We start from the raw sequence: 14,311 nt of genomic DNA on the forward strand, positions 1-14,311 counted from the left end.
CTAGTCCAAAGCACCAAACGGACAGCCTTCCCCAGCAGCCCCAACAGCCCTGGGTCAGCCGCAGTGATGCAAACTTTGCCCAGAGCCCAGGAGCACATCCCTGTGCCAGGCTGGGGCCTCCCCTCCCTCCTGACACACTCCAGTCCTTGTTCCCCATGTCTCCCGAGTCCCTTCAGCACCCCTTCTCCATCCTCAGTGCCCAAGCCCAATCCCAATTTGAGGTGGAGGTTTGGGATGTGTGTGTGTGTGTGTGTGTGTGTGTGTGTGTGTGTGTGTGTGTGTTGGAGGCATGGGGAGCAGCTGACTCAGGAGCCTCCCTCTGGGACAAAGCTCCCAGTCCCTCCTGCCTTCCTGCCCCTGAGGAGGGGCAGAAATGGATCCAGCTTCATCCTTCTCAACAAACTGAAAGAGAGTAGAGGCTTATGAGAGTTGAGAAGAGGGGTTTATGGGTTTTCCAAGTTGGCTGAGCGGAAGGTCCACCCACCCTCCACCTCCCACACTGGCCCATCCTCCCTCCCCCGACCCCCCACCATGTTCAAAGGGCCCAAATCCTTTTTGGCCCACACACCAGATTCAGGTCTACACAACAGGCAGTCAGGAGCTCACTGTCCAAGCTGCCAGAATACATCCCTGGACCCAAGCCAGCGGGGGCCCCGAACTAAGGGGTGGGTGCTGGGAATCACACTCCTTAGCCTCCTCTCTCCACCCCCAGACTCCACCCCAAATTTTTATACTAGTGAAATCAGGTTAAAGGAAACATGAAAAGCAGCCTTGAAAGGCTAAAGAAGTCATAAAGGTGCAGAGGAGGTGAAGACCATGGGTGGGGCAGGAAGTACACCCACTATCTGCCAGGTGAGGGGTGCAGGGGGTGGTAGGGGCATTCCCAGTAGGAAGCAAATCCCCTTCCTTTATACAGGGAAGCACATGCTTGTGTCTTATCCACGTAACCCTCCCAACAATCCTGGAAGGTAAGGATGCATTCCACAGAAGAGTCAAGGAACCAAAAGCTTAGTCCCCAGAGCTTCACAGCGAGGAAGCATCCTCTACCAGGCCTTCCAACTTTGGTTACGCTGCCCAGGTTGCTAAGCCCCAGCTGCACCCCCCATGGCTGACTGTGTTCTGAAGATCCTTCAGGGCTAGCTGGTAAGGCTGCCTGCTCCTCCCCACCATTGCCCAGAGTCTCTCTGCCCTCCTTGGAAGAACACATGTGGAGTGTGGAGATAGAAAGCAATCATCCTGGTCCTGGGTGAAGACTTACAGTGGGTCCAGCTGTGGAGAGGAGAGCAGGACCAGGACAGAACGTCAGGCACGGGAGGGAGGACGCAGGCAGGGGCCGCACAGCGGCAGTGATGGCTCTGGGAAGCTCCCTAGAGGGGTTATCGCCCTCTGAGGAAATTCCTCTGCCCTTCTTGCCTTCTAGAAGTTCCTAACACCTGGAGTGCCTAGCTGGCCTCCCTGGGGGCAAAGACCACATCCCCCAGCTTTGTGCTCAATGAGCATTATAAGAAGAGCAATCATTATCCTAATAAGTGGCTCCAGGATACACGGAGAAGCAGGGATGTTATGAGGAACTAGGCACCCACAGCCCTCAGGAGCCAGAAATCCCAGAAATCACAGCGTCCTCTGAGCAGAAAAAGCCACTTTCTGGCCCCCATCTCTAAAAGTTTCTCTAGGGGTGACAGTTTCAGATGCACCCCTCCTCTGGCCTGTAGTCCTTAGAAGGAAGAGAGACTCAGAGAACCTGTTTCTTCTTAAAGAGCCAAGAGAAGTTGCCCAAAGCAAGTACCCAGAAGCCAAATTACCCCAGGATCGGCTCTTTCCAGGCTTGCAGCCCAGCCAGAGAAAGTGGCTAAAAAAAAAGCCTTCCCATTATCCACAAGTAGCCATTATTGTGGCCACTGAGAGTTGAGTGGTTTGCAAATTGCTGGGAGAGAAATGAAGGCTCTGAAACAGAGCTGCTGGGCTGGAATCCAGAAAGTCCTAAGAGACCATGGGCTCTAGCCCTCTGTCCTGCAGGGAGGTGGTCAAAATGGTCCTACGGGGGTGCCTGGGTGATTCAGTCGGTTAAGCGTCTGACTTCGGCTCAGGTCATGATCTCACAGTTCATGGGTTCGAGCCCTGAGTCGGGCTCTGTGCTGACAGCTAGCTCAGAGCCTGGAGCCTGTCTTCAGATCCTGTGATTCCTTTTCTCTCTGACCTTCCCTTGTTTGCGCTGTCTTTCTCTCTCTCAACAATAAATAAAAACATTAATAAAAAAATGGTCCAATGGGTCTGAACCACCTTCCAGGCGATCATACCTGGGTAGATTTGACTTGCCTGATCCATCAGCCCCCAAAACACAGTGATTTACCTGAGAATGTGTCCTGCATGGAGCCCTGGAGGACAGAAGTAATGTGTTACTGGGATCTCACCAGAACTGGGGCCCTAGACCCTCCCCCTTGAGACAGCGACCCCAGCCTCTACCCCAACGCCAGCCACCTCAGACTGTTGTGGAGTTCAAATCCGTCTCCAAGTGTGGGTTGAGGCCATCTGAGACAGAAAATTAATTACTTAATGTATGTAAACGAGCTTTGAAGATGAAAAGTGCAAACACAGTGTCCCTAATAACATCTTCAATACTTTTACGGAGGCCCCAAGTCGCCGCTGAGCTCACCTTTAAGACGAGTCTTTGGGGAGTTGCTGGCAAACTCCCCAAGCCAATAAACAACATAAAATGACTTTTCACTCCTTTTATGCACCCAACCCCAGCTCTCCCCACCAATAAAAGGCCCAGGAGGATCAGAGGCCAGAGGATCCTAAGCAGCGCACCAGAAGACTTCACTCATTCCCGCGGCACTCAGCCTCTGCTCAGACCCACATGATGTCCTGCCGCTCCTACAGGATCAACCCGGGATGTGGGGTCACCAGGACCTTCAGCTCCTGCTCGGCGGTGGCCCCCAAAACTGGCAACCGCTGCTGCATCAGCGCCGCGCCCTACCGAGGGGTGTCCTGCTACCGGGGACTGACCGGCTTCGGAAGCCGCAGCCTCTCCAACCTGGGCTCCTGCGGCCCCCGCATGGCCGTGGGCGGCCTCCGCTCCTGCGGCCGCAGCTTCGGCTACCGCTCTGGCGGCGTGTGCGGGCCCAGCCCGCCCTGCATCACCACCGTGTCGGTCAACGAGAGCCTCCTCACGCCCCTCAACCTGGAGATCGACCCCAATGCGCAGTGCGTGAAGCATGAGGAGAAGGAGCAGATCAAGTGTCTGAACAACAGGTTCGCTGCCTTCATCGACAAGGTCAGTGAGGCCTGGGATGATGATCCAGAGAAGGCCCTGGCCTGCCCTCCCTTTGGGAAGGTCCCATGTGTTCGGGAGAGGGCACAGAGCCAGGTTTGAGACGACAGAGGGAAAGAATGGCAGGCCAACACAGGCAAAGGATCAGTTTCTGTCTCTTAATCCCAGCAAAGTGCAGCAGAGGGCCCGGAGTGGTCCAGAAACGGAGTCTGTGTTCTAAAGTGCGTGTGTGCTTCTGGAGACAAGACGACACAAGAATACCAGAGGTGCCCCCGAAAAACTGGATTGGGCACCAGCTGCTACAAGAGTGCGAGATAAGGGGGAGAGTAAAAGGCATATGACTCCTGGCCAGGCAGGTCTGGGAAGTGGGCGGGCAGAGCCACGGAGCCTCCCTATCTTTGCTCTGCCCCTTGGCAGTGTGAGACCTCGGGCATGTGACTTGTCTGGATAACAAAACTAGCCTCACATGCTTGTTATGAGCACTGATGGGTTCGTGCTTGGAAAATGCTGGCACATAGTGGGTGCTCAATGAACATTCGTTGTTAGTGTTATTCTTGCAGGATGCTAGTGGGCAAGGAGGTGTGACAGTTAACCAGCCAGGGTTGGCACAGCCACCTTCATGAATGGAGGGCTGGGAATGTGGAAGATGGGCAGTCAGGCTGGTGGGAGGAAGCCCACAGATGCAGAGTGTGAAAACCACTGCACTGCCGTGAGGCTGCCTCCCAAGAAGGCCACTCATGCCCCTCTCTTTGTGCTGGCCTCTCTGTCGACACGGCCTCACTCTGGCAGAATAGATAGGATCCGCCTCTGGGGTTGGAATCAGGGGCTCTTAGTGAGCTTAGTTTATCCTCAGAATGACCCAGTGAGGTAGGTATTATTATCTCCATTTTGTTTAATACTTTTTATTTGGGAGAGCATTTTTTATATGCTCAAGCAGGGGAGGGACACAGAGAGAGGGAAAAGAGAGAGAATCCCAAGCAGGCTCTGCGCTGTCAGCACAGAGCCCAATGCAGAGCTTGAACCCACAAACCATGAGACCATGACCTGAGTTAAAACCAAGTGTGGGACACTTAACCAACTGAGCCATGTGACCACCCCTCCATTTAATTTTTAAATATCAGATTGAAGCTGAGACAGTTCAGATGAGCTGCTTAGGCTACTATGGTGGGACAGGCAAAGGGGACTCCAGGGACAGCAGACCCCGCCTCTCACTTACCATTTGTGTGACATGCTAGGCATCCCAGTATCCCCATCTGTACTAGAAGGGATATATTTGCCCCCTCCAAGGGTTGTGAGAATGGAATGTACTGACAGATGGGTAGATAGAAACTGACAGGTAGAGATAAACGGTTGACCCTCGAACAACTCGAGTTGGAACTGAACAGATTCACTTATAAGAGGATTTTTTCTGATAAATACATGCAGTGCTATATATGTATTTTCTCTTCCTTGTTATTTTCTTAATAACATGTGTTCTCTGTCTTACTTTGTTGTAAGAATATAATATTTAATACATAAACAAAATACATGCTACTCGACTATCTATGTTATCAGTAAGGCTTCCAGTCAAACATTAGGTTGATAGTAGTTATGTTTGCAGGGAGTCAAAAGTTATATGCAAGTTTTCAACTGTGTGGGAGCAGGGAGGGGAGGTGTCAGTGCCCCTGACCCCTGCATTATTCAAGGTTAACTACGGATATAGGTAGATGTGTGTCTGTGTGTGTGTGATCTTAGCATGGGCCCTAGCACCACACGCTAGACTTTAAGTAAGTGTTGCATAAATTAATAAATGAGGAACTGCTAATTAAAGTAGCTGTTAAATTAGTTGAGTATTTACCATGTGTCAGAAATGTTCTAAGCACTTTTCATGTCTTGACTTGTTCAATCTTTACAACTCTAAGGGAGGCACTATTATCATCTCTGGTTTAGAAATGAGAAAACCAAGCACCCAAAGGTTAGATGACCTGCTCACTTAAAGAGGCAGAACTGGACTTGAACCAGACCTCTGGCCTCAAGCTCCAGGGTGCTTTTGCCCCACACCCACACTGCCTCCTGGGGGCAAGGAGCAAGTCCCCTTGAGTCACAGAGACTCAACCCCATGCTCAGCCTTTGGCTGGCCCTGGCTGTTCAGTGAACACTCAGGGAAGAAAGATCTCAAGGGGGCCAGGCACCTCCCAGACTCCCCCCTGAGTCTCATCCTTACACCCTGGGCGGCAGGTGCGCTTCCTGGAGCAGCAGAACAAGCTTCTGGAGACCAAGTGGCAGTTCTACCAGAACCAGCGCTGCTGTGAGAGCAACATGGAGCCCCTGTTCAATGGCTACATCGAGACGCTGAGGCGGGAGGCCGAGTGTGTGGAGGCCGACAGCGGGAGGCTGGCCTCAGAGCTCAACCACGTGCAGGAGGTGCTGGAGGGCTACAAGAAGAAGTGAGTGCAGCTGGATGGGAGGAACACAGGGAAAGTAGGAAGGCTCCACCTTCAACCTTCTTGAAGCAGCTTAAGAATCCTGTCTGTATAGCAGCGGGAACTGCCTGGAACCAAAGCAGGGGCTGTCCGGGGCGAGGCCTGGGTTTCTTCAGATTCCTTGGCCCCACTCTACACCTTGAAGGCCCTGTGGGTCTTAGAGCTTCTTTGATGGGGAGTGAGAAGAGGAAACCCAATGGAGCTCTGTAGTTTTCTATGCCCCTACCCCGCCCAGCTCACATTATGATGCTGGCTCTGGGTTCTCAGTGCCCAGGGCACTGGCTCTCTTTGGCTCTAGGATGCACAGAGGAATTTAGATTTAGGGAACCATGCATGCATGCCCTGATCTCATCCCAGACACAACAGGACTGGGGTGGAATGAGCCAGGCTGGGCCAAGGGTTAGCCCAAGTAAAATAATGAGCAAATTAGACCATGGAGAGGACAAGATAACATTCGCAGGGACTCAATCCCTTTTGACCCCTGGAAGAGCTTGCCTGGAAGCTGGGATAGTATCCAAGCCCTGGCCCCTCAGCTGCGACCCCTCTCTACCCACCCCCCCAAACCCAGGTATGAAGAGGAGGTGGCTCTGAGAGCCACGGCAGAGAACGAGTTCGTGGTTCTAAAGAAGGTGAGGGGGCTGATGGTGGGGTAGGAAGGGAGGGGGACCTATCGGGCCAGCCTCTATTGGGGCACGGTCACCACATTGACCCCAGAGGCCTCCCACACATACGTGCTCTGCCTTTCCCTCCACCATCAGGATGTGGACTGCGCTTACCTCCGGAAATCAGACCTGGAGGCCAATGTGGAGGCGCTGGTAGAGGAGTCTAGTTTCCTGAAACGCCTCTACGATGAGGTAAGGGAGCCCTGCCAACCAGCCAGGAAGGGAGGCGGGGGACCTGAGAAAGAGGGGAGAGAGATCTGTGTTTGCCAGATGTGTGAGATGTAAGCACTGGAGAACATGCAGACACATCCAAGATGGCCATCTTGCATGGCTGTGACAGACCCATGCATGTATGTACCCAGGGAGAGATTGGCAAGCGTGTTTGAGGACTGAGGAGGGTGTGTGTGCTCAGGTTTCTCCATGTCTGTGGAGTTGTTGCGGTGTGTGTGCCCATGTGCTAATCTGGGGCTGTGTCAGTCTGTACATGGATATGAAAGCGTATATGTGAGGGTGGGGGTGGTCAGGGTGGATCTCCAGTTAGAGAGGCCTTTTAATTAATGGACAAATCACTGGTCTTGCCCAGCAATGTAGCTGGGTAACTTTGAGTCAGGTCTTTTTTACATGCTGGGCCTCAGTTTTCCCACATGTTAAGTTAGCTCCTCTCTGGGACCCCTTCCAGCCTCCTTGTTTTATGATGTACCTGTGTGTGAATGAAGGGGGAAGAGGAAGCACAGGGATCAGGAGTCATGTAATATGCATGACCAGTGCCCCCTCCAGGGAGTGGACACTGCTCTTAAGGGTGGAGCCCATGGCCTAGACCAGGCACCAGACTCAAACACATTGACTGTTTGCCCCCAGGAGCTCCAGGTTCTCCACGCCCACATCTCCGACACCTCAGTCATCGTCAAGATGGACAACAGCCGGGACCTGAACATGGACTGTGTCGTGGCCGAGATCAAGGCTCAGTACGACGACATCGCCAGCCGCAGCCGGGCTGAGGCCGAGTCCTGGTACCGCAGCAAGGTGAGGGGCGCAGCACACCTGCCTTCTGGATGTGACAGTGGAAAGATTGCCAGATATATATTAAAGAAGACCTCCCTTGTCTGGGGATTTTGATGTGTAGGGATGGTAAGAGGACAGATATCTCTCAATTTGGATGGTAGAGCAGGGCTGTCATGTATAGTTGCACAGGCTGACCACTGTACGACCTCCCAACCATCTGTGGTGTGTGAATGGGAGGAAACTCCATCCTGAGCCTCAGGAGCATCTCTGCTTCCCCCCAGTGCGAGGAGATGAAGGCCACGGTGATCCGGCACGGGGAGACCCTGCGCCGCACCAAGGAGGAGATGAACGAGCTGAACCGCATGATCCAGAGGCTGACTGCGGAGATCGAGAATGCCAAGTGCCAGGTATGGTACAACGAGGGTTGGGGGTGGGGAGTGTAGATCACAGTCTGCACAGGCAGGCTAGACCACCGGGCATCTTGCCCCCAGGAAAGCAAAGGCCTGGCCCAAATTAGGCCTCACAGTGTCCCTGTGAGGAAGCAGGGACCCAACCAAATCACATGGCACTTGAAGTGGGATAAGCCACGTGACTGATGTCACCCTCCTTGGCCATTCAGCAGCCACCACCAGGGAGAGATGGTGAAAGCCCCCGTCTCCTTCCTCATGTTCAAGGTCTCTTTAGATACCTGGTTATACATAGTCAACCAAACTTCTCTCTGAACCCTGCTCTCCCTGCCCCCCCCACCCCAGCTCAGGTGAGCCAAGCTCAACCTTCCCTCTCTTAACCTTGCCCTCACATCATTTTCCTCCTAGCGGGCCAAGCTGGAGGCTGCCGTGGCCGAGGCAGAGCAGCAGGGCGAGGCGGCCCTGAGCGACGCGCGCTGCAAGCTGGCCGAGCTGGAGGCCGCCCTGCAGAAGGCCAAGCAGGACATGGCCTGCCTGCTCAAGGAGTACCAGGAGGTGATGAACTCCAAGCTGGGCCTGGACATCGAGATCGCCACCTACAGGCGGCTGCTGGAGGGCGAGGAGCACAGGTAGGGCTAAGGAGGATCTCCTTGAGAATAGGAGGCTCTGGTCCCCTGAGAGTGTGTTTCCCTCGACCCAAGTGTGAGCTGCATCTCTGCTCACACAGCTCAAGCTTCGATAATCGTCATTGTCATTCAGATACTTAGTATGTGTTGGCCTGTGCCAGGTGCTCATTTTAATCTCTGCAATCCAATGAGGTAGGTGTCACTTTTCACATCCAAAGACGAGGAAATAGGGCTCAGCATGCAGTGACTTTTCTCATGACCACAGTGAATAAGAAGTGCAAGAGGCAGGACCTGTGCCCAAGTCGTGCGCCTCTCAAACCCAATTTTTCCAGAAGCTCCCTACATGAGGCTCATGCACTGTAAGGACAATGCACTCCATACGCACTCGCTCTTCACTGGCACAAAGCCCTTCCACACACATTGCTGCCTTTGATCTGACTCTCCTTTTTGTGAGCCCACTCAGTACTAGGCACAGCGCAGGGTCGCTCCGATTGGCGGCAGCCGCCAGAGTTCATCATCGCGCCCACCTCTGCTTGAAATCAGAAGGCTTTTTGTCTCTGTGCTCAGAGAACAGTTAGAGAAAGAACGCGATCACGAAACTCAGACTTTGGGGAGCCTTATCTGCCTCTCAGGGGCAGGATCTGTACACAGGAGGGCCTTCTCGGTACCTGCCTCAAGGAACCCAGCTCCATGTCCTGAGCTAACAGAGTTTTCTTTCCCCACAGGCTGTGTGAAGGTGTGGGCTCCGTGAATGTCTGTAAGTATCTGCTTGAACATCCTCAAAAAAAAATTAAAAAAATATATATATGGCTTTGTGGCTGGGCTAAACTGAACCTGTAATGGTTCCTGACCGAGGGGAGGTTGCCTCCTCCCCCTGCTCCTCATGGGGAGCATCGCTGGAGTTAGGGATGGCCGCGTTGAGCGCCCTCAACTGGTGGCGATGTGAACTGCAGGCCATGGAAATGGGGCCAGGCAGTTTTACCCTTGGGGGTGGGGGGGTGCTCACTTCCTTCCTGTCCCAGCCCCCTAGAAGGACTGAGATACTGAGAGGCACCATGCCTCAGTTATTAACCAGTAAACCTCTTTCCGGACGAGAAAGCTTCTGCTATACGGAAGCCCCTTGGTTGGTGAGGTCAGAGCACGCCTCTCATTCTCTGTGTCCCCTCTGTCCCCACAGGCGTCAGCAGCTCCCGCGGCGGAGTCTCCTGTGGGGGCCTCACGTGCAGCACCACCCCGGGGCGCCAGATTGCCTCAGGCCCCGTGGCCACGGGAGGCAGCATCACAGTGATGGCGCCCGACTCCTGTGCCCCCTGCCAGCCCCGCTCAGCCAGCTTCAGCTGCGGGAGCAGCCGGTCTGTCCGCTTTGCGTAGAGTCCCTGGCCGCCTGCGTTCTCGTCCCCGGAGCGCGGGACCGTGTGTGAATGGAAATCGTGTGCTTGCTTCCGGAATCTTCCACATGTTCCTACAGAGGGAAGGACCCTCGACCACGCTCTGCCACCTGCTCATTTTAGGGAGTTGTCTTCCTGTTCTCCTCTGGGCTTCAGTTAGAGAGTCATTTCCAGCCCTTCCCGGAACTCCAGTTTGATTCCAAAATACCCGTGGCCAGTTTGTATTATTCTCCAGGCTCTCTGGGACACTACCAATCACCCAGTTTGGCTGGGTTTCATGGGAACTTGACCTTCCCCAGAGACAAGGAGTAAGGCTAACATCCAGCCAAGTCCCCCACAACCTGAGAATCTGAAAACAAGGCCTCCCTCCCAGCAGCTACCCTCTCCAGGTCAGCAGGGGGAAGCACTTGCCACAGGGGTTATTTTTGTTTGAGTTTTGCTTGTCTCTCTGACTGACTGCCTTCTTTGGGTTAACCTGTCCTAGCCAAACTCCTCCTGTGACCTCCCAGTTGAGGGGCCCATTACAGAGGAGAAATCTTTTTGACCTGGGACAAGTCTTGCTGTTCATTGCACCTGTATACATTTCAAAGAAAACTCCAAGGTTGCTCCAGATCTCCCCCTGCTGGTGCAGGAGGGATCTGTCCAATGTGGAGCCGGTGGGATGGAGAAGGTTAGGCCACTTCCGGAGCCTCCCTCTTGTTACGACTGTCTGTGGGTGCCTTGCCTTCTGGGTTGTCTCAGTCTGTGTTTCAATAAATGCTGCTTCCATGCAAGGATATGGAGTCTTGTGAATGACCGTGATCCTGCCCCACCTCCACCCCCATCTGTGCACTCAGCCCCCTCTCCAGTGGCCAATCCTTTCCAGCCCAGACAATGATTCCCTTTGCCCTCCAGTGAGTTTGCCTCTTCTCATTCACTTCCGCAGCCTGATTCCAGCTCAGTCAGCTTGGACCACAGCTCCAGCTCCCCCCTTGCCTGACCTTTTGCTCCCTGCCCTCACCCACCATGACCCCAGCAGCCAGAATCCCACCCCAAATTCATTGTTCTCACCCTCTGCCACCTGGTTCAAACTACCTCTCAGCACGTGTTTGTGATCCTTATGAGAAGCTCAGGCTCCCTCCAGCTCCTCTTTTCACACCTGCCTCTTAGCCCTGAGCAACCTGCCCATCCCAGTGCTGCTCTTCCCAGATGCCCACTCCACCCCATGGAGACAAGCCCACTCTCTAAGCTGCCCCTGACCGTCCTACCTGGACACATAAGCCACCCCCCACCTCTCCTCCCTTTGCCTAGTGCTCTCTGTGCTCTCCCTTTCTTCCCTCCCTCCCACACACACCATACCCCTACCCCTGCCCCACACTCTCCCACCATGAGGATCTCTGGATCTGACTTAGTGGCTCAGGGCCAGAGAGGTCACTGGGTATATCTGGAGAGCCTGGATCAAGCTGTGGAAGTTTTTTGAGGGCAGGAAGTATCTCCCCCTAGCTCTGACCCCCAACTAAGTCCCAGGATGGGGCTCCAGGACATGTCAGGCCTGGGAGGGTTGAATGAACTCGGGCAGCTGGAAGAGCAGGAGAAGCTGTGTGGACTCACTTCCATGTCTCCATTTGGAAAACAGGTTGGCTGTCACTATTCTATGTAGATGTCCACCTGCCAGCCCCCTCTGCTGCCCCACCCCCCAGCCTTCCCCTGGGAGGAGAAGTTGAGGCTCTGTGTACTCTGATGAACCCTCACTTCAGGCCCAAAGGCTTACAGATCCACTGGGGAGGCAGCCAGCCCCTTCCAAGTGCTCAGGCTGCTGCCATTTGAGGTTTGCTGGCTGACACTAGGCAGCTTCCTCCAAGTTTCCCACTGGCCTCCCTCCTTTCACTCACCTGCACCTCAAAGGCATGCTCATAACCACAACAGGACAATGTCCAATTTAGGGCACATCAGTCATCCATAGGAAAGGTAGAAAATCAGGGGCAGAAAACCAAAATGTGAGCATGAGCTCTGCCATGTCTTAGTGTGACATCGGACAAGAAGTGACCCCCGTGAAGTTTGGATCAGCCTGGGGGTCTGTGAGCAAGCCGTCTCTGGTCCTGTTAGCTCCTGTGGTCCCAGGTTGCCCAAGTGAGTCTGTGCTTGGGGAAGACACCTCAATGTTACCACAGGTCTGGGCCAAGCATAACCAAGATGCCAATCTGATAGCCCCAAAATAGGACATTATGCACTGAAAAAAAAGTCAAATAGTCACAAGCTGGGAGCTATTAATAAGCTTTTTAATAAGTTTCTGTGCTTTGTGTGCAAAGACCAGTCAATTAACTCAGCCAGCCAGAGGTGCCTTCTGAGGATGAAACCTGCCCCTCCCAGCCCCAGCCTCCCTGCAGCCAACAGCAAAAATGCCGAGCAAGCTCTTCTAGTTCAAAGGATTCTGTGGCTCCCACAGCTCTATCCTGAGAGAAGAACAAAGCAAAGGATATAACCCAAGGGCAACTAAGGATTAAATTTTTATTAGAAAAAACATTTTTAATGAACTTTTTTAAATGTTTATTTTATTTTTGAGAGGGAGGAGGGGCAGAGAGAGAGGAAGACAGGGGATCGGAAGAGGCTCCTTGCTGTCAGTTCAGAGCCTGATGCAGAGCTTGAACCCATGAACCATGAGATCATGACGTGAGCCAAACACAGACGCTTAACTGACCGAACCACCCAGACACACCCAAAAAAATTTTTTTTAAGGAGAAGTCAAGTGGCCTGAAATCAAGAGATCAGGTAAATTTCAGAGGCAGTGGCCCAAACAGTAAAGTTGGCCTATATGGGTGATTCCAGAGTTCTTGCCTGGGCTCCTTTCCCCCTGAAACTCTGCAAAACCAAGTAAGACGTCAGTCAGAGAAAATCAGACCTTCTGTTTATTTTCTACTCTTATTCAAATATCCAACATCTCCCCAAAATACAAGGGTCTCCAAAGGAAGACAGAGTATGGATTACAGTCTTTTCAAAAAAATCAGGTGAGTTTGGACCTTGGCGTCCTCTCCTTTCTGTCTGAGACCACAAGCTCTCCTCTGCCGAGTCTCAAATACCCTCCCACTGCATGATCCTCACAACACGCACTCCCAGGTCTGCCCAGTATCTCCAACTTCCCTGCTTCAGTCTTTGGGATCCCAGGAAATACAGATTGGTGCCATTATTTACCTGAACTAAGCACAGAGAGAAATGTCAATTCACCACATGATCAAGGAAATCCCTAAGTATGTCAGTCTTTGTAATGCGCATGGACACTGGAAATGGCTATCTGGGAATTACACCCCCTCCCCACCATCCGCATCTGCATGCCACCGCCACACTCTGGGAATGTGGACTCTGAGAAGAGACTGTATTGAGTGTTTTGTTCACGGAAAACTAGAGTGGTGAGGACATCTAACTAGCTTCTGCTCTCTTGGGGTCGGGAGACGTCCACTGGGGAGAGGCTGAGTTCACAACTGCCTCACACCACTTTGCTGCCCCTCCTCCAACCCTCACCGCACCCACTTTGGGCCCCCTGGAAATCCCTGCCCACTGCCACTTTGTTCAAAAGCAAAGGGTCCCCCACTGTGCCCACTCTTACTCTCCTGGAGCTGTTGGACGGGGGCTAGGGGGTGGGGGGGCAGTGAGTGGTGGGAGGTAGAAAGCCAGGGAATGGAGTGGGATGGAGGCAGCACTCAGAGGAATGAGCTTTTGCATTAAAGATGGAGAAAACAAGGGCACCTGGGTGGCTCAGTCAGTTAAGTGTCTGACTTAGGCTCAGGGCATGATCTCACTGTTCATGGATTTGAGCCTCACCTCATGCTCTGTGCTGACAGCTTAGAGCCTGGAGCTGGCTTTGAATTCTGTGTCTCTGGCTCTTTCTGCCCCTCCCCCACTTACATTCTGTCTCTCTTTCAAAAATAAGTAAACATTTAAAAAAATTTTTTTTTAATGGAGAAAACAGCAGAGACACAAAGATGTAAACACAGGCCCTCCGCCACCAACACCCAAAAGGAAAGGCAGGCCCTCCCCCATCCCACCCCCTGTTCTGCCCCAGGGCAACAGGTGCAAATTGGGACTCCTTTTCCTCCTCAGAGAGATCTAGTGGCCCTTTGAACCCGATTTCACCTCCATTCAAACTAGATAGGATCCAGATCTCCGTGTGCCAGTGGGTAGCCCCTGCGGAACCCTCCAAGGCCAGGAGGCAGAGACTAAGGAAGCAATATATTTAAGAAAGATCTTGGCCCTCCCCAGGACCCAAGGGAACCATGTGTGTCCCAGAGGACAGATTCTGAAGGCTTTAGAAGGACTGCATTGCCCAGAGAACTGCTGAAGGTTTTTCTATGTCTTGAGATCAAGTACATATTCTTATGGCAAAGTATCTTCTGCCTAGTCAGGCTGTTTTTAAATCTTTTTTTTTAATCCCAAATAAAATAAAGTGGAAGAAGTAGAGTTCTTCCTATATATCAAATGAAAGAAACTTGTCCATCAGAAACCCCTTTCTCCACATCATC

General features: G+C 52.9%; 1 protein-coding gene across 2 annotated transcripts; it reads left to right on the top strand.

Annotated features, from left to right (window-relative positions):
- The first annotated feature begins 2,860 nt into the window (after positions 1 to 2,860).
- LOC115305655 (keratin, type II cuticular Hb5) lies at positions 2,861 to 10,581 on the top strand. Of its 2 annotated transcripts, none has more exons than XM_029955889.1 (9): positions 2,861 to 3,274; positions 5,489 to 5,697; positions 6,302 to 6,362; positions 6,492 to 6,587; positions 7,254 to 7,418; positions 7,679 to 7,804; positions 8,213 to 8,433; positions 9,156 to 9,191; positions 9,615 to 10,581. In XM_029955889.1, the coding sequence occupies exons 1-9, from the start codon at positions 2,861 to 2,863 to the stop codon at positions 9,799 to 9,801; spliced, it is 1,515 nt and encodes a 504-aa protein (XP_029811749.1). In that variant the 3' UTR covers positions 9,802 to 10,581. The 2 variants fall into 2 exon arrangements, with proteins under 2 accessions (XP_029811749.1, XP_029811748.1); XM_029955888.1 differs by having other exon boundaries at positions 9,156 to 9,187; positions 9,608 to 10,581.
- Positions 10,582 to 14,311: the final 3,730 nt, after the last annotated feature.

Source organism: Suricata suricatta, chromosome 10 (assembly GCF_006229205.1).
Source record: "Suricata suricatta isolate VVHF042 chromosome 10, meerkat_22Aug2017_6uvM2_HiC, whole genome shotgun sequence".
NCBI classification, from domain to species: Eukaryota; Metazoa; Chordata; class Mammalia; order Carnivora; family Herpestidae; genus Suricata; species Suricata suricatta.

Bases quoted from the DNA above. Each gene is read 5' to 3' on its own strand.
- LOC115305655 (XM_029955888.1), top strand. From the start codon at position 2,861: ATGTCCTGCCGCTCCTACAGGATCAACCCGGGATGTGGGGTCACCAGG. The intron at 5,698-6,301 runs GTGAGTGCAGCT...CCCCAAACCCAG, and splicing joins CTGGAGGGCTACAAGAAGAA to GTATGAAGAGGAGGTGGCTC. The intron at 8,434-9,155 runs GTAGGGCTAAGG...CTTTCCCCACAG, and splicing joins CTGGAGGGCGAGGAGCACAG to GCTGTGTGAAGGTGTGGGCT.